The sequence below is a fragment of the Pan troglodytes genome, chromosome 8, assembly GCF_028858775.2.
Source record: "Pan troglodytes isolate AG18354 chromosome 8, NHGRI_mPanTro3-v2.0_pri, whole genome shotgun sequence".
Taxonomy (NCBI): Eukaryota; Metazoa; Chordata; class Mammalia; order Primates; family Hominidae; genus Pan; species Pan troglodytes.
Window position 1 is genome coordinate 141,908,408 of NC_072406.2, and position 26,362 is coordinate 141,934,769.

General features: G+C 47.5%; 1 protein-coding gene across 5 annotated transcripts in view; it reads left to right on the plus strand.

Annotated features, from left to right (window-relative positions):
- Positions 1 to 25,961, plus strand: part of MGMT (O-6-methylguanine-DNA methyltransferase) — a 303,731-nt gene extending 277,770 nt beyond the window's left edge. For all 5 annotated transcript variants that reach the window (XM_063782276.1, XM_001142341.7, XM_054660006.2 and 2 more), the window contains 2 exons: positions 17,395 to 17,534; positions 25,642 to 25,961. In XM_063782276.1, the coding sequence (XP_063638346.1) occupies positions 17,395 to 17,534; positions 25,642 to 25,851 (350 nt within the window). In that variant the 3' untranslated portion in view covers positions 25,852 to 25,961. The remainder of the gene's footprint in view (positions 1 to 17,394; positions 17,535 to 25,641) is intronic.
- The last annotated feature ends 401 nt before the right edge of the window (positions 25,962 to 26,362 follow it).

Here is a 26,362-nt window from a genome sequence, read left to right on the forward strand (position 1 = left end):
CATTTTGGGGAGAGGGAGGCGGTTTTCTTCCCAGCTTACCATTACCATTGTGTTCGAGGAAGGACTGATATTTCGAGTGGGGTCACCATCACACTCACACCACCGAGGCTGCTTTCCACCACTCAGCTTTCTCATGCATCCCGTTTCCCAGAGGTGGCCAGTGCCTGGGCCCTCAGTCGGTTGAGACTCATCCAGAGCAGAGCCGCAGAAGCTGGGCTGGCTCCAGACAGAGATGACCCAAATCATGTGTCAGCATTTGGGTGCCTGAGCCCACCGTCCAGGCCTGAGAGAGCATCAGTGAGGCTCGGAGCCCTGATCAGCCCATAGGTCAGGCCGTGGCTCTGAGCCTAGTGCTCCTTTCTAAATGGGAGTCGCAACGCCAGCTTTGCAAAGTGGTTGTCAGGGCTCACTGAGGGGCTCTGGGGAGACTTTGGGGGAAGGATAATGATTGGGGAAGTAGAAATTGGCTCCCAAAATGCTAGAGCAGGACTTAGGGGACTGATGGCCAGGCACCTGCCCAGTGTGGCATCCTCCCATCGTTGGCTCGAGCGCTGAGCTGCACCTGTGTCAGGACTTGCTCTCAGTGTTCTGTCTGGGGAGGTCATGTGCCTACTGGGTGGGGCAGGTCCTTGTGTGGGAGGAGCCAGAAGCTCCCTTTTTTCTTAAAAGTTATTGGGCCAGAGGTCATGAATTCACCCTTAGCCTATGATCTCCAGTAACTCCACCATCCGCAGGAAAATGACTTCACACCGTGTGCAGGGCTGGAAGGAGCACTGGGATGGAGTCCCACCTCAGTGCGCGACCCGGGGCGTTCAGCAATGCCCCAGGACCGCAGCAGCCCATGCTCAGAGCCAGGTCCTCAGGGCCGGGGCATTCAGCAATGCCCCACGGCTGCAGCGGCCCATGCTCAGAGCCAGGTCCTCAGGGCTGGGGCGTTCAGCAGTGCCCCACTACCATAGCAGCCCATGCTCAGAGCCAGGTCATCAGGGCCAGGGCATTCAGCAGTGCCTCACAACTGCAACGGCCCATGCTCAGAGCCAGGTTCTCAGGGCCGGGGCATTCAGCAGTGCCGCACAACTGCAGTGGCCCGTGCTCAGAGCCAGGTCTTCAGGGCTGGGGCATTCAGCACTTCCCCACCACTGCAGCTGCCCATGCTCAGAGCCAGGTCATCAGGGCCGGAAGATGGCAACTTGATGCTTAGCCTTCACAGAGGTGGTAAACGATAAAAAACGGAGCCATGCCTGGATTCAAGAGCCTCTGAAATCCTACCACCTAATCACTGTCTTCCCTAATTTCCCCTTGGCCGCTATGTGGGTGGTATATGGTGGGCTGTTGGGTGGAGCGGGGTGGGTCGTTCCTGATCTATCTGGAATACCCACTTTATCTCTACCCAGCAAACTGCTACCCATCCAAGACCCAGGCCCACCTGTCACTTCCACTCTGGCACCTCGTTCGCCATCACCTCACTCAGGAGGGTTCCACTGGTGCTTGCCGGCGAACGCCACCATATTTTGCAGCATATCTCATAGCATGTTGGAAACCCACGTTGAATTGGGGCTTTGTTCATCCACAGACGCTGTCACGCATCCGTTTTCAGGAGACAGAGATGTCCTCTGTGGCCCTCCGTTGGCCAACCCTGTTGGGTGCAGCAGCTGTCAGTGGACAGAGGTGCATCAGTGCGTTGGTTGGTGGCATCGTGGCCTCACCGGCCCACAGTTCTGACAGAGGTGTCTGTGTTTCACCAACTCAGTCTGTCCCTGCCCATTGTCCGCACACTCACTCCCTCCATGCCCCAGTCTGGCATCCTCAAGTGCAAGTGCGTGCATTTAATTCACGTAGTGTGAGTTGGTTGGGTGCACTCCTGGACCTTTGGGGCGACTGTCTTCTTCCATGTTAGCTGCTTCCTTGTTCCCTGTGGGGTCATAGAGGTCACAGCTGACATGCTGAAACAAATGCCATTGTTTTCATTTAAACCACATTGTATTCCATAGCCGCTGTGTCATATGCATATATATAATAGTGTGTAAAGCGTATGGAAAGAAGAGATTGTGTCCAGACTGGCTACAGATGGTCATCCTAATGGCGGAAGCAGCCAGGCCAGTTGGGCTTGACTCTGGAGCTTTGGAGGGCCATCCTCAGTGTACTTGTTTTTATTTGTGGAGGCCCCTCAGCGCTCATGCTGGCCATGCCTGGCTGGGATGGGATGACCTGGTGAGGACAGAGGAGGACAGCCTCTGCTTCCATGATGAATAAAACAGCATCTGGCTGGGTAGGAGGAAAGCCTGTGCTTTCCTCAAGCACGTGTTTGAAAGCTTGCCCCAAAGACATTCCAAAAACCAGGCAGTGGTGGTGTCCTGTCCTCCTAGAGGCCAGGTTGTCCAGGCCCAGGGGAGTCTTGCTTAGGGGTCAGTGAGCGCTGGGACTCAGTCTGGCTCCTGGCAAGCCCAGAGAACCCCACTGCTGAGTCTCTAAACCAGGCATTGGATGGGTCTGGTGTGGGCGTGCGCCAGGCCACCTCCATGCCTGGGCAGCTGTGCACAAGCTGGCTATGAGCTCCATGGCATACAGAGCACGTCCAAACTAACCTGGTAGCCCAGCCCCATGGAAAGTGTGTGACATCGTGTCCCTGCCTTCGGAGTGAGCAAGCCACAAGCCAGATGTCAGGGGCTGTTCCTTCTGCAGGTCACCCACTGGCTGGCCAAGCACTGTGAAGCTGGGCCCACCTCCTCCAGGGACCATACTAAAGCAGCTAGCAGCACCTTCCCCCTGCTGTGAACCCCATGCCTGACCTGAGCCTGAGCCCTCACAGGCCTGGCAAAGGCTGCCTGCAGAGGCCTGGGCCACACAGGCCCTATGGCTTTCCTGCGTGCCACGGAGAGCCAGCCAGTGGGGCTGCAGGCACCTCCTCCCGCTCACTCTCAGTGTGCGCCTCCACAGGGACCACAGACCACAGGAGCTCCTGGCCCGCCACATCGCCAGCCGTGTGCGCAAGGTTTATCAGGTTCCTCTTGGCCAGGTTGAAGTAGATGCCGGGTGGGGATCTGTAGGCCCTGGTTGTGTTTACAGAAGATGCTGCCCTTCACTGTCTTCCAGCCTCCCAGGAAAGGATGGTGCCCAGGCTCCATGCTGACACCACCCACCTTGCTTCACCCAGTAGGCGCTTACTGGATGTCTACTCTGGGTCACCCACAGTGCTGAGTGTTGGGATAGAGCCCCGGGAGGTAGGTGCCTGGTCCTCCGTGAGTCTAGTGGAGGAGCCCTCCGTGGTGACAGCCTTCTGTGAGAGCATGGCAGGTGGTGGGGACTCGCAGAGGGAACGATTTTGCAGAAAATGTGACCTAGATTCCCTTTTAAATAGGAAGTACTGGTCCCTAGTGTCTTGAACTTTGGGGAGAAAACTCCCTTTGATTAAAGAGAAGGTAACTTGGAAATGTGTTTTCCCTCATCTTTTTGTTAATTTATTTTTTAAATTAACATGTAGTGAAATTGGCTTTTTGTGGGGTATACAGTCCCGTGAATGTTAACGCGTGTGTGTGTTTCTGTAACCACCCCCAAAATCAGGGTGCAGAGGAGTTCCACCACCCGGACACCCCCACGCCGCCCCCTGGCAGCCACGGCCTCTCCCCACCCCCATTCCAGCTCTCGGCAACTGCGACGTGTTCTCCAACACCGTGGCTTTGTGTTTTTGAGAATGTCTTATAAATGGAATCAGACAGTATTTAACCTTTGGAGCCTGGCTTTTTTCACTCAGGTTAATGCCTTTGAGATTCATCCAAGTTGTTGCATGTATCTACAGCTTATTCATTTTTCTTGCCGAGTGTACGCTACCGTGTGGGTATATCTCCATTGATCTGTTTTTTATTTTGGCCATTCTAATAGATATGTAATGATATCTCATTGTTTTCATTTGCGTTTCCCTGATGGCCAGTTATGTTGAACATCTTCTTTTGTGGTTATTGACCCCTCCTTATATCCTCTTTGGGGAAGTGTCAATTCAAGTCTTTTGCCTTTTTTTTAAGTTAGGTGGTTTGTTGAGTTTCAGTTTGGAACTGTTGAGTTTGGAAAAATCTTTATATATTCTAGATAGGATAGGACTCTTGTTGGATTTCTTATTTCCAAATATTTTCTCCTAGCTAGTAGTAGCTAGTCTTTTATTCTCTTAACACTGACTTTCAGCTGGGTGCGGAAGCTCATGCCTGTAATGCCAGCACTTTGGGAGGCCAAGGGGGCGGATCATGAGGTCAGGAGATCGACTGCATCCTGGCTAACACAGTGAAACCCTGTCTCTACTAAAAAAATACAAAAAAAAATTAGCCAGGCATGGTGGCAGGCGCCTGTAGTCCCAGCTACTCAGGAGGCTGAAGCAGGAGAATGGCGTGGACCCGGGAGGCAGAGCTTGCAGTGAGCCGAGATCGCACCACTTTGCTCCAGCCTAGGGGACAGAGCGAGACTCTGTCTCAAAAAAAAAAAAACACCTGACTTTCATAGACCAAACTTTTTCACAAACCAGTTTTTTTCCCTTTTTAATGAAGTTCAATTTATCTCTCTCTTTTTTTTATCATGATTTGAAGGACATATCTAACAACTGTTTGCCTAACCCCAGGTCATGAAGATTTGTCATATATTTTCTTTTTTTTTTTTCAGTTTAATGTTTTACATTTAAATCTATGATATATTTTGAGTTAATTTGTTTAAGTAAGTCATGAGATTTACATCACGTTTCACTATTTGCCTATGGATATCCAATTTTCCAGCACCTCTTTTTGAAAATAATATGCTTTCTTCATTGAAATCCCTTTGCACCTTTGTCAATAAACATTTGGTCGTGCTTCAGTAGGTCTATTTTGGAAATCTCTCTTCTATTCCGGTAACTCCATCCAGTAACTCCATCAATACTCCAACAAGCTGGGTATTTATCCCTTTGCAAATACATAATTATTATTATGTATAGTAAGTCTTGAAACCTGTCAGTGTGATTTCTCTAACCTTTTTTGTCTCTTGTAAAATATGTTGGCTAGTCTCAATCCTTTGCCCTTTCATCTAAATTTTAGAGTCAACATGTCTATCTGCAATAAATTCTTCTAGGGTTTTTTAATTGGAATGATAATAAACCTATAGGTCAGTTTGTTAGAATTCAAATTTTATGATATTGAGATTTCCATGAACATGATATGTCTCCTCAGTTATTCAGACATTCTTGTGATTACTTTTTCAGCATTTTGTAATTTCCAACAAACAGAGCCTATATACAAATTGTTAGATTTACATCTAAGTATTTTATTTGGTTGGAGCCATTATCAGTGGTATATAGAAAGGTGATTGATTTTTATTTAGTAACCTTGTATCTAGTGACTTTGCTAAACTCACTTATTAGTTCTAAGACTTTTCTATTATTTCCTGGGTATTTTCCCATAGACAATTATGTTGTCTGCAAATAGGGAGAGTTTGTTTCTTCTTTTCTAAAACAATTGTCTTCTATTTCCTCATCTTGCTTTTTTTGCACAGTTAGGTATGATGTTAACTGTGGGTTTTTTGCAGATACAGTTGTCAGATTGAGGATGTTACCTTCTGTTCTTAGGTTGCTGAGAGCTTTTATCATGAATAGGTGTTAAATTGTATTAAATATTTTTTCTGACTTGATATAGATTATGTGTTTTTCTGGGATATTAATATGGTAGCTATTGTTCGTTTTTAATAGCCTTTGTTTTTAGAATAGTTTCGGATTTACAGAAAAATTGAAAAATCAGTAGGGTTCTCTGATACTGCACACCTATTTTCCCAAATTATACCATTGATTCTTATTATGATGACATTTACACTTGACATCTTACATTAGTACGGTACATGTGTTATGATTCATGAACCATTGTTGGTACCTTAATATTAACTAATGTCCTATGATCTTGAAGTTTTCTTAGTTTTTACCTACTGCCCTTCTTCCATTCCAGGATCCTGCCTTGGATACTGCATTCCTAGCTCCTTTGGCCCCTCTTGGCTGTGACAGGTCCTTAGTTTTAGATGGCCTAGACAGTGTTAAGGAGTACTGATTAACTATTTTGTAGAATGTTCCTCTTTTGGAATGTTTTATGCTTTTCTCATGATTTGACTGGAGTTATAGTGTGTGAGGAGAAAAACCACATAGGTAAGCTGTCATTTTCCTGAGATCGTATCAAGGAGTCATGCTGTCAGTGTCATTTATCATTGTTGATGTCAACTTTGATTACCTGGCTGGGTAGTGGTGTTTGTCAGGTGACTCCATGATAAAGTTACCTTCCCCCATCTCCCCTGCGTACTGCACTCGTCCCGAAGAAGTTGCTGTACTTAACACACTTAGGAATGGGGAGTTACGCTCCTTGAAGACAGAGTATCTACGTAAGTTACTGGGAATGCTTCTGCATGGGAGAGTTCTTCTCCCTCACCTATTTCTGTATTCAGTCATTTTTTTATGTTAGTATGGACTCAGGGATATTGATATTTTGGGTTGTCTTCCAATACTACTTTATTTTGTTGCTGAGATTATTCCAGTTTTGGCCATTTGGGAGATTGTGCAGTTTGCTCCTGTGTCCCTTTGTCATACTCTCCTCATTGTGGTTTGACTGGAATGTTTGTCTTTGTTCTTTTGCTTCATTTCATTTTGGAGTGTGTCCTTTCTGATACTGCAAGATTCTCAAGGCTCATCTTGTGTATTTCCTGTCCCAGTCCTAGGGAGGAAAAGGCCAGTTCTTGAAGGAGTCTGGTGTCTTTTATTATAAAATGCATGAGAAACCATGGACTGGGCACTAGGTTCGCTCCTTGCTATGGGGGTGGTGTTGTTTCTAAGTCTTCTCAGTTGACAGACCACAGAAGTAGCTTTCTGTATACTAACCCACGGACAGATATATATTGTAAACATTTCTGTATGCAATTATCTGTGTCTATATTAAGCTAAACATTAGTTCCTACTGATATCTGCAACTCTAATCCATTACCACATGGATTCTTCTAGCCTCCTCTCCTTACTTATCTGTAAAATCCCACTCACAATGAGAAAGCTGGCTCACACTTTCTGCCATCCATTTACTTAATTATTCAAGCCCAGTATACATATAGAACAGTATCAGAAAGTTTAACACCTGTGCTCATGGGAAACAACTTTATCAACTAGAGTTCAGTATTTATGTGCAGTTCCTTTTGCCTTTAGTCTTACAGACTCCACTCACTTTCAAGTTACTTTTGGAGAAATCAGCTCTCCTCCCCCATTCAGTGAGGACGCTTTTTAAGTTTATAATACAGTCAGATTCTCTTGTCACAGTCTGTGTTTCTTCCCAGGATCCCCTGATCTCCTAAATATTTTGTTGTTGTTAATTTACATACATTGCTTAGATTCACTCTTTGTGCTGTAAGCTTCTATGGCCTTTGATAGATGTATGATATCATGTTTTCACCATTACAGTAACATGCAGAATAATTTTACACCCTAAAAATCCCCCTGTGCTCCACCTATTCAGTCCCCCGCTCCTTCTGCAAGTGCCCCGGCAACCACTTATCTTTTTTCTGTCTATATAGTTTTGCTTATTCCAGAATGTCATCTAGTTGGGATCATACAGTATGTAGCCTTTTCGGCTGGCTTCCTTTGCTTAGCAGTATACATTTAGTTTTCTCCGTGTCTTCTGGATAGCTCATTTTTTTCACTGAATAATATTCCATTGTATGGATGTACCATAGTTGTTTATCCGTTCACCTATCGAACAACATTTTGTTGCTTACAACTTTTGGCAGTGTTAATAAAGCTGCTATAAACATTCACAGGCAGGTTTTTGTGAGGATGTCAGTTTTCAAATCAGTAGAGTAAATACCTAGGTGTGCAATTACCAGATCACATGGTAAGACTCTGTCTTTGAAAGAAATTGCAAAACAGTCTTCCAAAGTGGCTTTACCATTTTGCATTCCCATCAGCAATGATTAAGCATCCTTTTCGCTCCACATCCTTGCCAGCAGTTTTTGGTACTGTCAGTGTTTGGATTTTTAGCCATTCTAAAAGCCATCGTAATCATATTCATTATTTTAGTTTGCAGTTCCTAAAGACAAATTATGTTAAATATCTTTCCTTGTGCTTATTTGTCACCTATATATATTCTTTGGTGAAGTGTCTGTTAAGACTTGCCCATTTTTTAATTGGGTTGTTTGACTTTTTTCTTGTTGAATTTTAAGAGTCTTTTTATAATATATTTTAGATGCAGGTCTTTTTTCAGATATGTGTCTTACATATATCTTCTCCTAGTCTGCCTCTCATTTTCAGAGTCTCAGCATCTTTTGTAGTAAAGAAGTTTTTAATTTTAATAAAGTCCAGCTTATTCATTTTTTTCTTTCATGAATCATGTTGTATCTAAAAACTCTTCTCCCAACCTAGGGTTGCTTAGATTTTCTCCTGTGTTATATTCTGAAAGTTTATGATTTTCCCTCTTAGATTTAGGTCCATGATCCATTTTGAGTTCATTTTTGAGAAAGGTATAAAGTCTGTATCTAGATTCACTTCTTTTTCATGTGATGTCTAATTGTTCCAGGGCCATTTGTTTAAAAGACTGTCCTTTCTCCATTGAATTGCTTTTGCTTTTTTTGTCAAAGATCTTTGTCAAAGTCTAAATTTGGCCCTTGTATTTATGGGTTCCACATCCATGTATTCAACCAACTGCAGATAAGAAATGTTCAACAACAAGGAAAGAATGGTTGCATCTTTACTGAAAGTGTACAGACTTTTTCTCCTTGTCATTATCCTCTCAACAATACAGTATAACAGCTATTTACATAGCATTTACATTGTTCTAGATATCCTAAGTAATCTAGAGATGATTTAAAGTCTACAGGAGGATGTGCAAGGGTTATATGCAAACACTATGCCATTTTATATCAGGAACTTAAGCATCCATGGATTTTGGTATTCTAGAAGGGTCCTGGAACCAATACCTAATGGATAACAAGGAATGACTGTATATCTGTGTGTGCCTGTTTCATTGACCTTTGTGTCTGTTCTTTTACCAATGCCACCCTGTCTTGATTACTGTAGTTTCATGATGTAGATTTATTTTCAAATATTGACTCAGCCTTGCTTTCCTGGGACAAACCCCACTTAATTTTGATGTCTTGTTCTTTTTATGTATTGCTGGATTTGATTTGCCAATATTTTGTTGAGGATTTTTACCCTGTGTTCATAAGAGATACTGAACTGTACGCTTTTGGTTTCTGACTTTTTCTGGTTTTGATGGTGGAGTAATGCTGGTCTCATAAAACACTTTAGAAAATGTTCCTTTCTCTGGAAAAAATTATGTCAAATCAATCTTATTTTTAAAACATTTTATAGAATTCACTGGTAAAATCATCTTGGCCCTAGAGGTTTCTTTTTCAGAAGATTGTAAGCTATGAATTCAACTTCTTTAATAATTATAGGAGTATTCAGGTTCATCTTAGATAAGCTTGGTAGTTTGTAGTTTTTGATGCATTGGTCTATTCGCAGTTGTTGGATTTTAGTACACGATTATTTGTAGGAATACCTTATTATCTCTTTAATATCTGTGGGATCTGTGGCAATATCTTCTCTTTTATTCCTGATATTGATTATTTGTTTCTTCTTTTCTGTCAGTCTTTTAGAGATTTATAAATTTTATTGATCATTTCATGGAACTCATTTTTAATTTCTTGGATTTTACTCTTATCATTTGTCTGTTTTCAATTTTGTTGATTTTCGCCTTTGCCTTTATTATTTCCTTTCTGGTTGTTTTGAGTTTATTTTTCTCTTCTTTTTCTGGTTTCTTAAGTTGGAAGTTTAGATTATTGAGACCTTTCTTTTTTAATATAGACACTTAATACTATAAATTTTCCTGTAAATATTGTTTTAGCTTTGTCCCATTAATTTTAATATGCTTTATTTTCAGTTTCATTCTGTTCAGTATACTCTTTTAATTTTCCTTCAGACTTTCTCTTTGACCTATTGATTATTTAGAAGTGATATGTTTACTGTTCAAATGTTTGGAGAATTTTCTATTATGGTTTTTGTCGATTTCTAGTCTAATTCCATTATGATCAGAGGATGTAACTTATATGATTGCAGTCATTTTGCATGTGTTAAGGTTTATGGCCCAGAAGAATATGGCATATCTTTGTCAATGTTTTATGCACACTTGAAAAGAGTATAGATTCTACTGTTATTGGGTGGAGTGTTCTGTAAATATCCATTAAATCCAATTGGTTGATAATATTTTTTATTTGTGTATCTTTGCTGATTTTCTGTCACCTAGTTCTATTGATTATTGAGAAAGAGGTGTTTAGGTCTCCACATATAATTCTAGATTTGTCTAATTTTCCTTGAATTTTTTCGTGAGTTTTGAAATCTGTTGTTAGACACATATACATTTAGAATTGATGATTTGTTTTTGTGAATTGACCCTCTCACTATGTAATATTCCTTTTTACCCTCTGGGAATTTTATTTGTTCTTAAGTCTGCTTTGTCTTGTATTAATTTTTTTTTACATTTGTGTGTGCATGGTATATCTTTTTCTATCCGTTTACTTTTAACCTACCTACAGGTATCATTTGAAGTGAATTCTTTATGACAGCATTTTCTTGTGCATGTTTTTAAAAATCTATTGTGACAGTCTCTATCTTTTCCTTGGTGTGGTTAGATCATTTACATTTAATGTAATTATTAATGTTTGAATTTAGGTCTAACATTTTATTGTTTGTGCCCTCTTTTTTTCCTTTTTCTTCCCTCTTTTGGGCTATTTTTAACTTGTTTTAGTATTTTGTTTTATTTGTTGTGTTTTTTACTATATCTCTTCATATAGTTTTTCTAGTGACTGTTTTAGGGATTATAATACTTTCTTTCACAGTCTAATTAGAATCACTGTTTTACCTTTTTAAGTGGAATATAGAAATCTTATGACTATATAAATCCTTTTAGCTCTCCCATTATGTTATAATATCATGCATTATGTTTACATAAATTGAAAATCTCATATGTCATAATTTTTGCTTTTGGCTAATAAACATATCTTGAAAAACTTGAGGAAAATAGCCTGTAATAGTTTTCCATATACTTACATTTTTCTTACTCTGCCTGCATTCCTGATGTTCCAAGCTTCTTTAGAGTAAGTATATGGATAACTATAACCATCATTTCCCTTTTTTCTGAAGAATTTCCTTTAGCCATTCTAAAGATCAGATCTACTGGCAATGAATTACCTTAGATTTTCCTTTTTATCAGCAAATGTCTCTAACTCTAACTTCATTCCTGAAGGATTCTTAAACATCGGATATAGAATCCTGAGTTGTCAGGTTTTTTTCTTTCTTTCAGCACTTCAAAAGTGCTGTTTTACTTCCTCTGGACTCAGTAGTTTCTGATGAGAATTCCACAGTCATTCAAATGACTGTTTCCTTGTACATAATGCATTGTTTGTTTCTAGTGGCTTTCAAGACTTTCTCTGAAGCTTTCAGCAGTTTGATCATGATTTATCTGGGAATGGATTTCTTTGAATGTGTCCTGTTTGCAGTTTTTTGGGCTTCTTAAATCTACAGTTGTGTATCTTTTTCAAATTTGACAAAATTTTAGCTATCATTTCTTTGAATTTTTTCCCGTCCTACACTCTTTTTCCTCTTTTTCTGTAACTCCAGTGACATAAATAGATCTGTTGACCTTGTCTCACGTGTTCTCTTTTTGTCTATTTTAAATACTTTTCTTTCTGTTGTTTGGGTGATTTTTTGTTAACTTGGCTTCAGTTTTATTGACTCTTTTCTCGGCATCTCCATTCTACTATTGATCCTATGCAGTACAGTTTTTAATTTTGGTTATTGTATTTTTCAACACTAAATTTTCTACTTTATTATTCTTTATAGCTTCTATTTGTGTTTTTCGTTTGTTTCAAGAGTGTCTTCCCTTGCAGCATTTTTATACCAGATCTCTTAAACTTTTTGTCAGATGATTTCAACTTTTGGGTCATCTCAGCCTTGGCATGAGTTGATTTTTTCCCTGGTGAGTTTATTTTTCTGATTATTTGCATGCTTGGTAATTTTGGATTGTATCCTGGTCATTTTGAATATTATGAGACTCTGGGTTTTATATAAATCCTACAGATAATGTTGATATTTTTGTTTTAGGAGGCAGTCAACCTGGTTGGATTTAGTTAGTTCATAAGTTCTGACCAGCCTTCAATATTTGTTCAATTTTCAAACCCTTTTCCGTCCTCTTAAGATCAGTTCTTTTGTGCACCACTCACCAGCCAGTTTGGGAACTGGCAGTGCCTAATTCTTACAGCAGTTCTCAAAGTCTGTGGTTTAGGGTCAGATACACATGTGCATAGGCGGGGAAGTAGACAGCTCACCCGAACAGGTGAGTCCAGAAATCTATCAACAGCTTTTTGGTTTGCTTCCATGAACTCCTTTTCCTCCACAATCTTTTTGGCACTTTTCAGTGCTCAGGGCTCCCTCTTCAGTCCCCTGGACAGACAGCTGGGGCTTTACCCCACTCCGCTAAACTCTTACTATTAGTAAACCTCAATCTGGGTCCAAGCATCAGGAAGACAGAGGTAAAGAGCAAAGACATTTCGCCCACCTCTTAGGGGGAGCACACCTCTTCCCATCAGAAAGGGACCATCTCCCCCTCACTGCTTTGGGCTCCTGCGGCCCCTGTTGTCCCCCACACCACAGGATTGCTTAGGGAGGAGCTGAGGTTCAAGGGCTCAGAGATAACACCAAAAAGGGATGATTCCTCACTTGCCCTGAACATAGTTGTCTCAGCCCATTTTCTGCTGCTATAACAACACTGCCATCTAGGTAATTGATAAAGAACAGGAATTTATTGGGCTCACAGTTCTGGAGGCTGAGAAGTCCAAGAGCATGACGCCGGCATCTGCCGAGAGCCACCCCGTGGTGGAAGGCATTCCATGGCGAGGAAGCATGCCAGACAGGAGAAAAGGGGCCAGAGTCCCTCGATAACCAATTCCAGCAGTAACAGCATTCATCCATTCCTGAGGGAGGGGCCCTCATGACCTAATCACGTCTTAACACTGTCACAGTGGCAGTTGTTTCCAACACAGGAACACATTGAAACCCTAGCAGCAGGTGATGCTTTTCCTTCCTCAAAGTGGATTAGAGCCCCTAGGGGGCTCCCCAGCTGTGCCAGGCTTTGCCTCCAGGGCTCAGGCTGTAGTAAGTTCGGGCTGAGGACAACAGAGGGATAACCCAGGAAGCCCATTCATCTTTTCCATGGTACTTGAAATTCTTATCTTCTTTCCAAGGCTGCCAACTACCACTGACTCTTCTCAGCCCTCATGTAGCTGCTCTGTGCCTTCTGCCCAGGTTTTATAAAGACATTCAGTAGAAGAAACAAGTATAGAGTGCTTGCTTCATTTTATCTGGAACCAGAATCCCCCTTTCCCTCCATTTGTGTTTCAGGTTAGTTTATTCTGGCTGCTTTTGATGGCCAGGGAGCATTAGGTCAAATAGCTGTGACTCGTGCCAGGGACACCAGCTCCTGGGGATTCCCCTTCCAGGCCAGTGGCTGCTGCACAGGGATGTCCTGCAGGAGCTGAGGCCCTGCTCTTTCTTGCTCTCTGTTGCTCTTTGTTGGCCATGGCCACAGCACAGCTACTGAGATGCTCCGCAAGCATGGCCCGGCAGGTAGCACCTGTGTGTATGGGCCTGAGTATGCCCCTGCTAGCTGCAGCCTGGCTAAGGAAAAGTCCCAAAGCCTGGGCTGCTGAAGGATGCCCCTTCCCCCCAGGAAGCCACATGGACCTTGACAGGTCACCACCCACGGAGCTGTGATGGTTGAGGGAAAGGAGACTCCTCCTCAAGAACTTGGAAGCACAATGGCCTGCCTCCCAGGAAAGAGAGCCTCAGTGCTTGTCTGAGCCCTGATCTCAGAGAGGGCCAGCTGCCTGGCCAGCTCTGCTGTTGCCTGTGCTCTGAGCCTGGCCGTGTGCAGTGGACGCACAGGTGTGTTTGCTGAGGTGGCTCGTAGCAGATTATCACCGAGGAGAGATGGACACCCAGGACAAGGAAGTGATAAGTCTGAGCTCAGCGGTGGCAGAGCCAGGCTGGTCCCGGTTTGTGTCCTCCTGCCGTGCTCTGGTGTGTGTTGTCTTCCTTATTGGAGCTGGGTTTGGCTGAGTTGGTCCAGGTTCAGGTGTCAGGCCTGCTCAGAGCCTTGAGCTCCACTCCATGGTGTGGCATGAAAACACCTTGCATAAAAACCCAGTGTCTGTGACACAAAACGATTTCTCCCGTGACCAGCATGAGAAAAGGGCATCCAGACCCTTGGCGGAGGATGCACAATGCAGGCAGAGGGTTTAGAAAACAGTCTTCTCTGGGTGAGGCAGTTACGGTGCGCACATTTAAATAGCTGCCCGAGCCGAAATGAAAATAGCCAGGTCCTTCAGATGCAGAGACTCCAAGATGCAGGTCCTCTCCCTTGACCCCAGCCACGGAAGCCCAGCCCAAGGTACCCAGCACCACAGGACAGGCAGGCGGAAGGGCGAGTTTGGGAAGGAAACAAGGGAAGTGGAGGGGTAAGAGAGGAACATCTAGAATGTGACGTTCGGACGCCGTGTCACAGAGCCCCAAGGTCTCGGGGCTGCCCTCTGGGGAGGCCCATGGTGAAAGACAGAAGGCTGCTGGGTTTTTGTTTTGTTTTGTTTTTTGTTTTTTGAGGCGGAGTTTCGCTCTGTCGCCCAGGCTGGAGCGCAGTGGCACAATCTCAGCTCACTGCAACCTCTGCCTCCCGGGTTCAAGTGATTCTTCTGCCTCACCCTCCCGAGTAGCTGGGACTGCAGACGAGCACCACCACGCCCAGCTAATTTTTTTATTTTTAGTAGAGATGGGGTTTCACCATATTGGCCAGGATGGTCTTGAACTCCTGACCTCGTGATCCGCCCGCCTCGGCCTCCCAAAGTGCTGGGATTACAGGCGTGAGCCACCGCGCCTGGACCAGAAGGCTGCTGTTTTAATGGTTGCCCCTTTGGGCCACCTGAAGTGATTATTCCAGCTACTGAGGACTGATGTTGGTCACCTCAACCTCAAGAACTTCCATTTTCCACATGAGTTAATGTCTATGAGTGGATTTCACTCGATTATAGAATATGATGCTTAACAGCAAGGATTGCCCTTCTTCAAGAACGGGTGTCATTCAGCCATGTGATTCTGCACAGGCTAGGGTTCGAAGCACTGTGCTCTTTGAGAGCTGCTTCAACTAATTACTGCATTCGTTCGCTGCAGGGTGAAACAGAGTTTTCAGATACATTTGTAAAATCAGGTGCCTGATTGCTAAATACTACATTGTTTGAGCTATACTTCCTCCTATGTTGCCTGGTATGGACCAGTTAAGAAATGGTTTCCCATGAGAAACTGACAATGAAGCTGAACATGTTTGATAAACTCTGTGCTCATCTATGGACATATAATTGTTTTATTATACGATACTTTTACACTTGGAAAGAAAGGTGCACCGTAATTTGGCAGCAATTTGTCAGAGCAGCACTCAAGGCCGGCGCTCAGATGAGGCCCTTGGAACCGTGCCATTGTTTCTCGGAACTGCTCTGTGCTCCGGTTAAGTTTGCACACACCTCCCTCGTTTCATTCCTACAAGTTTAGTAAAGTTCCAGGCCGTTCTCCCAGAACACCTAACGGAAAGCACGGAAAACAAAACCACCAACTCTGTGTTCGCCGAGGAAGGCAGGAAATTGGCCTCTGCTTCTTGCGGTATTGACGTGCTGCTTTCATTGTTTCTTTTCCAAGACAGCTGTCCCCGAAATCTCTTTACCTCCAAGTCAACAGCAGGCTACCTTGCTTTGCTTTGCTTTTTTTTAAAGTTAGGCATAACAACAACAGCAACCATAATAATGATTAACAGTTTGATTTCAAAACGTTTTCTGAAGAAATGACAGTAAACACAGTGCATTTGCCCAGGGAAATCCACCACCCCCCCAGCCATCAGCCGGTAATACAACTGCATGTGCTAATGAACCCAAAGCTGTTAATGTGGTTTCTTCAGTTAAATTGATTCATGAATTTTGAAGAGAACATTATCTAATGAATTTTCTTTGAATAGAAAGCAATTAAAAGGACAAATCAGTCTGATTAACCCCAAAGTCACCCTCCTGCCACAAATGGTGTACAGTTTGAAATTATATCATAAAAAACTAGAGCACATTTGCTATCTTTTTGCCCTCTACTAATCCATGTAAATTAATGAACAACAAAGTTAATTTCTTTGATGACCCTTTTCTAGTATCACCTGGATTATGCTGATGTTTAATTTGCTTAATGTTATAATAAAGACTAAACAGATTTTTTTCCCAGTGAAGTGATTATCGTTCCCTTCAGTTAAGAAGTGATTTTTATTATTTAACACACATGTAAGGGTGTGTTTCCTTTAAGAACCAAATCACACTTTGCCAGCTTGGCACCAAGTGTAATTAGTGTTCTTGTGGACACACTCAGAACATCGTTCCTGCCCGCGGAAGCCTTCCCTTTGTTGCTGCTATTCAGAAACTCCTGCCCCTGGAGGGGCTGGAGCCCCTGCGATGGAGGACATGGCTCTGTCTCCAGTGCTCCTGAGCTGCATGTCCCCCTTGGAAAGACAATAGATACTGATTCAGACAGGCCTTCTTCGCGTGCCCCAGTTTCTCTCCCGCCGACACCACTCCCAGGTAACAGTTCTGAAACCTGGAGGCAGAGGGAGAGAATGTTCTCCTGCAGTCACCTCCTCATTCCTGCAGCAGGATGCGGCACAAATGCAGTTGCATGTGGTTAGTCAATTAAAATGGGAATCAAGTCATTTTATTTTTGCAGCCCTATTCACTAAAGATGCCTGTAGCCAAGGTCACCGCCAGCCCCTGCGTACTGTGGTGTTTGGCACTCCGAGCAGTAGCTGGGGGAATCCTGCACACGGCTGGAGGTGGACAGCCAGCATAATATCGCAGCCTGGCCTGTGGCTGCTTTTGCCTTCTTTGTCCCAGTTGAAGTTGGAAATTAACCAGCAGTACAAAAGATTTCCAAGTAGGCGGGCAGGCAGGGACTTCTGTGCGTATTAATTGAGCCACGAGCTCACTTACACATGCCCAGTCACTAGAAGAGTGGCACACGCAACCCCACGCGGAACACGGGAAGGTGGAAAGAAATTGCAAACCTGCGGTGCCAGCTCCAAGGATGCCTTCCAAGGGGCCAGCCTGCATGGTGGCCTGCCACATGCTCGCGTCTCCTCGCCTGGTGACATGGTGGCAGCAGTGCATGGAGGCCGTGTTTTAATTGAGTATAACACCTCTATTTGTGTAGATGCGTTTCCTGTTTTGGGACTAGTGGCTATTTATATCAGAGCTGCTGAAGCCGTGTGTCCAAATAACATCATCCTGCATTCTTCCTTTCAGAGTCGTTCACCAGACAGGTGTTATGGAAGCTGCTGAAGGTTGTGAAATTCGGAGAAGTGATTTCTTACCAGCAATTAGCAGCCCTGGCAGGCAACCCCAAAGCCGCGCGAGCAGTGGGAGGAGCAATGAGAGGCAATCCTGTGAGTCCTCATGGCGCGGGCATGGCTGTGGGTGGCGGGTGCGTGCAGGTGGCAGGGTGTCATCTGATCCCACGTGTTTCCTCGGAAGGCAGGCTGTGCTGCTGGGGTGGGCAGAGGGGCGACATCTGTGATGGGGACCATTATGCCAGATGCCTCCAGAAGAGGCAAGGAGGCTACCCCAGCACTAGACTCCTGGAAGCTCCCCCGCCCTGGGAGCACATCTCCACTGCATGAGCTCCTGGTTGTCACAGTGAGCAGGAGAGGAGGGAGCCTGGAGGAGTGGCAAGCGGGCAGAGGGGGCCCCACCCTCTCACTCAGGAGGTGGAAGTGTTGGGTGCCTGTTTTATGGCCCACACTCTTCTAGGTGCCCAGAGTACAGCAGCTAACAAAACAGACAAAAAGGTCTACCTGCGAGGTGCCTGCATCCTAGCAGGATGGCCAAGCAAGGGTGTACATCCAACCCCGTCTCTCTGTGGGCTGCACTCCCCCTGAGGCCCAGGGCTCCCTGGGTCCCAAGAGCTAAAGCACCACACGTGAGCACGCGAGGCAGGAGGCCTTGCAGCATGGGACGAGGGACCTGGACCACACGCACCTCGTGTCTCACCAGGGATGGCACCCTCCCCAGAGCCCTTCTGTGTCCTTGTCCTTCCCACGCGTCTGCAGTCAGATTTCACTAAACTCGAGGCTCCCAGGCTATGCAGCCTCAGGCCATGCTCCCCAGAGGACAAGGCCCAACCGGGACACAGCGTGGGTGGGGCAGCGTGGCCTCTGGTGCCCGGGGGCCACGTGGGTGCCCTTGCTCTCCCATCTCACAGCACCCAGGCCTGGCAGCTGGGCTGCGGGCCATCTGGCATGAGGTGGTAAGTCACAGCATGCCATGTGCGCCCGGCCAAGGCCACATGTGCCTGTGTGGGGGGGGGCAGAAAGGGTACCCCGTCTGCGTGGCCTGTTGGGAGAACCCACACAACCTCGAGAGTGCCCCTGGAATATTCACCCAGTGATGGTGTGTGGTCACGTTGGCAGTGTCTTCTCCCGAAAGCTCTATGAAAGTTTCTAGCATGATGGAAGCATACCATCTGATCAGGGAGCACAAATATGATCACTCCATCATGGGATGGGAAATTACTAAATCAGATAGACCTCGCTTTTTGAAAAATTGCTGTGGCTTTACTGTCTATTTCCAAAACTACTTATATCCCTGCTCACAGGGGAGAGGCTGGCATGTTCACACCACAGCCTGCTGCTCCTGCTGCCCGCTGCAGCAGCCTGGGGGCAGAGCCTCCGTTTCTAGGAGATGACAGTTATGTAGGCTTTTGCACAAAACTGCATTGTTAGTCCTTAAAAAGCAACTCTGGTAGGTTTGTAGTGGATTGCATTGTCGTAATGTACACCCTAATCTAGGCGAGCTTTCTACCCTATTAAAATATCCCAAATATCCCAGGAGTGAGATACCACAGGGACAGCCACCATCCCCACCTCCTCCATCTCTTCCTGTCCTCAGTTTTGGTGACAGTGGCTGGTGGGCGCAGTTGGCCCTTCCTTTTGCACCTGTTGCACATTAATTGCAATGTCTTCAGCTACATTGTCATAAAACATCTGCACCATGCAGTAGGGATCTGATTTTTACGGCGCGTTGGGGGATATTTCCGAATCACATTTCTGAGGATGGTTTTTGACATTTCCCAATAAAACTTAACCTACATGCCCCTCTGGAAGGCTGCTGTCTTCTCCCCAGTTGTGAGTCAATTTTGAGGTGTTCAACCTGATGAAAAGGCAGCTCAGATGCTGTTGTGTTGTGGCTCCGTGTAGGGCCCATGAGAACTGTGGATGCGAATGGGGTTTTGGGGGTCCTCTTCCTGCATCAGTGCAGTGATTGTTTCAGGCAGTGTCTACTCTTTGTGCCCCCCGAGGAGAGTAAGTCCTTGTCTTCTCCCCACTGAGGTGGATTCTGCTCCCTCCGTGCACACACATGAAGATGGGAGTGGTCCCGTCAGCGGGCGCCGACTCCGCTCGCTCCCTTGTACGTGCAGCTCCCCTTTTGCTGTAAGGACAAGCTCCACTAACTGACATGTGCAGCATGGCAACACCCTCCCCCACCAGCCTTTCGTGATGCCAGCAGTTTCTCACTCTGCAGTGGAGATGCCGTCGCTGGTTAGCAATCCTGCTTGTGGCGATATTCGGAGACATTTATTGTTCTGCAAACCAGCGTGACTCTCTTCTCCTGCTATTAATCTCTATGAGTGTCTCTGTTCCAGTATGGCCTCAGTCACTGAAATGTATAAAGTAGTATCACATGGGGTGTAAAACCCTAATGTCTGTAAAGTCCGCACATCGGCACCCTGTCCCATGGCAAAGCCAAGACTGGAGGTGAGCACAGCATCAGTCAGGAGGGTTCTACAGGCACCAAGTCTCGCCCTTCTCGGCATCCACATGCCTCCTGTGCCGAGGGCAGCCAGGCGGTGGTGGCCTCCCGTGGCCTTTCTGTGGGCTCCACCGTGTGCAGTGACCTTCAACCTGAGGAGGGGGCTGCAGCAGGACCTGCGGCTACGGTACCCACAGACGCCTCAAATTATAGCACAGATATGCCAGAGATATTCCTGCAAGAAGCCTTCAGCTACGTAGTTTACTATGGTTCAGCTTGACAGCCTCCCAAGTTCCCATTAGAAACCTCATTAGAATGGGCTAGGAGGATGAAAAGGTGACCCAGGGACTTGCGAGAGGAAGGGCGCTGGCCAGCAGTGAGCCATGGCTGCTGTCAGTGTCCTCAGGAATGTTTCCCTTTGGCGCTGACAGCAGTGTCCCAGCCGGAAGGCTGCGCACATCCACTCCAGCCCAGACGGTGCGTCGCTGAGACTCGCTCATTGAAAACATCCCTTATATTCAGGCTGAATAGAGTGATTGTGCATTTAAAGGAGGAGAGTGAAAAATGGACTTGGAATGTTAGAAAACAGTCATAAAGCTCATTGTGCATTAATTCCTTAGGTGGCTTGCAATAAACAGGAGCACGTGCTGCTTCATATTACTGCATTTGCTGTCGGCATGGGTTTCTCTTCCCCAACCGGAGTAAGGGATGGCTTTTGCCATGCGGAGCTTTCCTCTATCCTAGGAGCTTGATTTCTCCAGAATCTTCCAGGAAGGACTCACCAGCCAGTGTAAAGTGGTTGGTCAGCATTCCTGGAAGGCTGTCTCCCCAACTCAGCGGGAGAGGATGGTCAGTTTCCCAGTATATTGAGTAGAAAACTCCTCACGACCCACCCCCTCCACAAAGCACCCTTCCTCTTCATCCTCAGACAGAATTTGCTAAATGCAGTTCAAAGGCAATCGATACATTGCACAGAGAGTCTCCCCACCTTTTTCTAAACAAATGCATTCCTGAGGAGTTAGTTTATTCACGGATTGCCATGAGCGTTAATGACCCCCCGAGGCTTGTTCTGCCCGTCACCCAGATGGCTGCTGATAAAGACTTAGCATCATGTTCTAAGTGTCAGGGTTGTCAGTGGAGCTGAACCATTTGACCAGAAGAAAAAAACGCACAGGGAGCTATTGATTACAGCTTCTCGGTGTCACTTGTTCACCAGGATTTAGGTATTGATGAGGCTGCGAGTGAAAACAAGCTCTTTCCCTTGTGGGCTGCTGCCCAGAAGAACAAAGGCGAAGTTGGAAAAAATATTCAGCCGGTACCAGAATCAGAGGGATTCCATCATTGACTGAAAGGCCCCTTCATGTTATTTTTGTTGGAAACAAATCTATGGGTTTGGAAGTTTTATAGCGTTTGAGAAAGGGGCTGCATAAGTGATGGATTCGCGTATTGGATGAATTAGATTTCACAGCATGAAGATTTCAATGCAGCTGTGATATTATGAGCTTCTTGGTTATTGATAAAAATTACATTTTATGCAGCACATGCTTTAAAGGAGAGGGCATAGAGGGTACGGATCCTTTGAAAATGTCCTTAGGGCCCCAATAAATTTCAGCAGGTTTCATTATCTTAATAGTCTGAAACCTGCCACCAAAATTCACAGAAACAGAAGCAGCGTTCCCTATTTCTAACGGTAAAAATAGTGCCTATTTGGTAAGTCACCTCTTCCCCATCACAGCATGCTAAGGTGAGGACCGGTCACAGCTGTCGGGGTCATTGTTATTCCGTGCCGTCTGTCCTGGCCTCTGCATTGATGTACAGGAAGAGGGAGAGGGAGACATGTTTATTTTACTCATTTTTATAATTTCATAGCTCATTGAGAGGGAGAGAAGAAAAACCGAAGCTCTGCTGTGAAATCTGCTATTAGGTGGGAAAATTGAATTGGTGCCTAAATGTTTATAAAACTAGATTGAATTAAATGCCTACCTCTTTATCAGTCAAAAACGTGAATTGTGTATTATCTAATAATGCCCTCACAGCAATTATTAATGGGACTGTTGTATTTGATAAAAATCATCAATCAGGGTAAATATTCCATCCTGGAGATTTCCTGTGACTCCTTCTGGAAGACTGGGATTCTCAGCTGTTCCAGAACTTGGCAGTTACCACACCTCACTCTAGTAAACTCAACGTTAAAAACAGTCAGCCCTCCGCCACCTGCATGTTCCCATGTCATAGTCGTCAGAAGCCTCTTAGACTGCGTCATTGGTGCACGTTACCAAACTCATTGTCAAATCAGGATGAGCTGTGTGATGTGCCGGAAGCCAGAGTCCCACCTTGCAGCCATGTCATCTGCTGGCACCAGCTGTCACCCCACAAGGTCCCACCTCAACAGTCCACGTCAAGGAGGAGAAGTGTGGTGCGTGGAGCCATGCAGGACAGTGGTTAGAGCCCCTTCTTTGCCACTTAACAGCTTTATGAACTTGCGCACAAGACTCCATTCGGCCGGAGGCTGAGACAGGCCTGGTGGGGCCTGGCGGGGGTGATGGGGGCCATAGATGGGGTCGAAGATGCAGCAGCATCAGGCATGGGCACACCCGCTCCCAGGGGCTTAAGCACCTTTTCCAAGGGGGGCTGTGGCTGGGGCTTCCCCCACCTCCCTCTGGGACGTGTGTAGCTGGGCCCCACAGAGGGCCACACCCACCAGGTGAAATCTGTGGCAGGTGCCTGTGTGGCAGTGACACAAGCTGCCTGCGCCAAAAGCCTCAGGGGATGCAAAAGTAGGAATCACCTCCCCAGGAAGCAGAGGTGTCCAAGAAATAGAGCTTGGAGACGCTGGGCACACGCCCCCAGCTGCTTCCTCTAAAAGCTCACCTGACCAGTAGCTGGTTGCTTTGTCCAGTTCACTGGCTTTGGAGGGTGGAGCGTGGGGAAGCTGGGCATGGGCAGAAATCATTTCTCTGTTGAGCTGGGGATACGCTCAGCTGGAGAGAAAAAGAAGAGTGGAGTCGGAGTGATACCCGGGGGTACCCGGAGTGATACCCGGGGGTAGCCTGGACATGCCCCAACCTTGGGATCCTGCAGGAATGGCTGTTTGTTCTCATCAGGGCAGGAAGCTGGGAGCAGGGCAGCCATGTGTGAGGGCCCGGGGAGAGGTCCCGGGTCTGCAGCATCCGTGTCTGGGCCATCTAGGGTGTGGGGATGAATGGGCTGCCCTCCAGCTCAGGAGGAAGGGAGGAAGGGGGGCCAGGCAGTAAGCGATCGTTAGGCATCTCCCATGTGCCTTCCACGTGTCGTGCCAGCCGAGAACCTTCCAGAGCGAGCTTGGTGCCCTTCCCCATTCTTCTGGAGCCTGCCCTGGCTCCTGTGGTCGTGCTCATTGGCAGTTTACCTTCTTCACGGAGCAGCCACTGTGATGCTTTGCACGATGATGAGGCATGTCCCCCCACACGTCCCCCGAGATGTCCTGGCCCCTTAGTGGCTGCCCACCCATACACCTGCTCCCCAGGCGCCAGGAGCTACTTAGGGATGAAGGCTGTTGCCTGGGAGGCTCTCCAGCCAATTCTTTCTTTAGAAATCTGTGCAAGACTCCCCACATGCTCCTGGGAGGCCATTCTGGAGCAGATCTTCACGGTAACCGCTTGTTGGGAAGCTTAAGCAAATGGCCCTGGAGCCCCCAGAGCCCCCAGAGTCCCCTGCGGTGGCCATGCAGGCTGTGTGGCCATCCCTGTCTGCCCAGGCAGAGGGGGACAACCAGAGGGATGCCCATATGTTACTGCCCTGTCTTTCACCTTTCTGAGCCAACTGAGAAATGGATAGCAGACCTCAAGATTTTAGCTTTATTAGGGTAAAAGCGAGATTGAAGGCAGGGGGTGGGGGGCCGGTGGCATGGCCATGGTGGCTTCCCAGTAATTCCCACAAGAATTACATTCGCCATCACTATCCCCTCTGGCTAAGCTCAGGCCTCCCCAGCCAAGGCAGGGGCTGACCATCTCAGAAGAGATCAGGGCGCCCCGAACCCTGGGGCAGGCAGGTCACCTGCAGGAGCCCTAACAGTGCTAAGCTGGGCATACCCCTCTCTTCCTCCCTTGTCGGTGGTCAGTGACTCATTCTCCCTTGTGGGTGTGAGAGTGGAGGAGGCCAGCACCCACATGGAAACCAGAGGCAGGGGCCACAGCACCTGCCCCCACCCACCACAGGTGGCTCTCAGAGCTTCAGCCGGACAGTGGACCCATGGAGCTCCTCCTGTCTACACAGCTCGGGCAACGCCAAAGGACCAAGGCAGAGTCTCCCTGAGGACTGCACTGAAGGAGGCGCCTGCCCCTCTGGAGGGAACGGATTCCCTTCCCCTGGTGGGACTGGCCATAAAGAAGCAGTTGGTAGGCAGGATCCGGGGCCTGTGTATGGCTGTGTGGTTGTGGTCCTCACTCTGGATCAGCCCCTATCAGCACAGGGCATCCTGAGTTTAGGTCAGCCACAGATCCGGATCGTGCGGGCTCCAGGCTAGGAAATAACGGGTTGGGCATTGCCGGAGGCCCCAGAATGCTGCCGCCAGAGCCCTGTGCCTGGGGGCGTGGGAGTCACGTGGGAGGTACCACCTGCAGCTTGGAGCTCTCTGGAGCCATGCCCTCACCCTTTCAAGGTGGTGCCAGCCCTGGCCTCATGTGCGGGATGAGGATGGCAGCATTTTGAGCAGTGGGTGAGTTTGGGTGAATGTGCAGATGGCACCTTGAGAGCCGTCGCTGCCTTGGGTCCCTGGGTGGAGCCCTTGGGACAGTCACTGCTTCCTCTTTGGTTGGGTGGGGGTGGTTTTCCCTGTGATGCAAGCTTGCTTTTTGAAGCCCCTCTGCTAGTTTAAGACAGATGTGTGCTCAGCGTCACTCTCGGGTGAACGGCTGGACGACAGCTCTGTCTCCCTGAGCTCCTGAGTTGGGAGGCTGCAGCAGCCGGTGGGAGGGCTGAGGGCAGGGAGGGGTACTGGGTCTGGGTACCTGCTGGGACCCAGTGGAGGAGCTGAGCGTGCCCTGCCCCCAGTGGGGGTGACCAGGGAGCTTCTCAGACCCCTACAGGCACCTCGAGACTACGGAGGGAGACACATCCCCACTCCTGGGCACAGCATGAGGCAGGGGTTGGCCAAGTCCTCCTGTCAAGGGCCAGAGAGTAAATATGTTAGGCTTGGCAAAGCAGCCACAGCCAGTATGGAGAAAAAGGCATGGCTGCGTTCCAGTAAAGCTTCATTTACAAAAGCAGGTGGTGGGCTGCGTGCGCCCACAGCCACAGTTGGCCGGCCATGGGCTGGAGGGGCCCGTGCAGGTATGGTCTTCTCTGATGCGTCCTGTGATGCCTGCGTGGTACCTGGGGAGTTTTTGAGAGCGTCACATACCACCAGAACTCGGAAACGTAGTTTTCAGTTTTGTAAGCGAACGTTGTAAATTACTCACCGGATGAAATTAAGTTTTCTCCTCCCAAATCGTGGCCTAAAGCGATTCTCTGAGGATGCCCCATGTCACCTCAGGACACTCGTCCCTCCCCCAGCCCGTGCCGAGACCCCCAGGGACTCAAGGGCCTCAGGGGAGGGGGAGTCCATGCTGAGACATAGCTGACGCCCACCCATGCCAACAGCCTGCCCCCGGCGCGGGCCCCTGCTTGGTGGGCCCAGGACTCCTGTCCGTCAGGGCCTTGGCCTTGACCCCAAAGACCTCATTGTCCAGATCCCTGACTGACGGTGGCTGCCCCCCTGTCTTCCAGGTCCCCATCCTCATCCCGTGCCACAGAGTGGTCTGCAGCAGCGGAGCCGTGGGCAACTACTCCGGAGGACTGGCCGTGAAGGAATGGCTTCTGGCCCACGAAGGCCACCGGTTGGGGAAGCCAGGCTTGGGAGGGAGCTCAGGTCTGGCAGGGGCCTGGCTCAAGGGAGCGGGAGCTACCTCGGGCTCCCCGCCTGCTGGCCGAAACTGAGTGTGTGCAGTAGGATGGATGTTTGAGCGACACACACGTGTAACACTGCATCGGACGCGGGGCGTGGAGGCACCGCTGTATTAAAGGAAGTGGCAGTGTCCTGGGAACAAGCGTGTCTGCCCTTTCTGTTTCCATATTTTACAGCAGGATGAGTTCAGACGCCCGCGGTCCTGCACACATTTGTTTCCTTCTCTAACGCTGCCCTTGCTCTATTTTTCATGTCCATTAAAACAGGCCAAGTGAGTGTGGAAGGCCTGGCTCATGTTGGGCCACAGCCCAGGATGGGGCAGTCTGGCACCCTCAGGCCACAGACGGCTGCCATAGCCGCTGTCCAGGGCCAGCTAAGGCCCGTCCCAGGCCGTCCACACTAGAAAGCTGGCCCTGCCCCATCCCCACCATGCCTCCCTTCCTGGCTGTGTCCATGGCTGTGATGGCATTCTCCACTGAACAGTTCCTAGCATCCCACACCCAGGTCTCACTGAAAGAAAGGGGAACAGGCCATGGCAGTCAG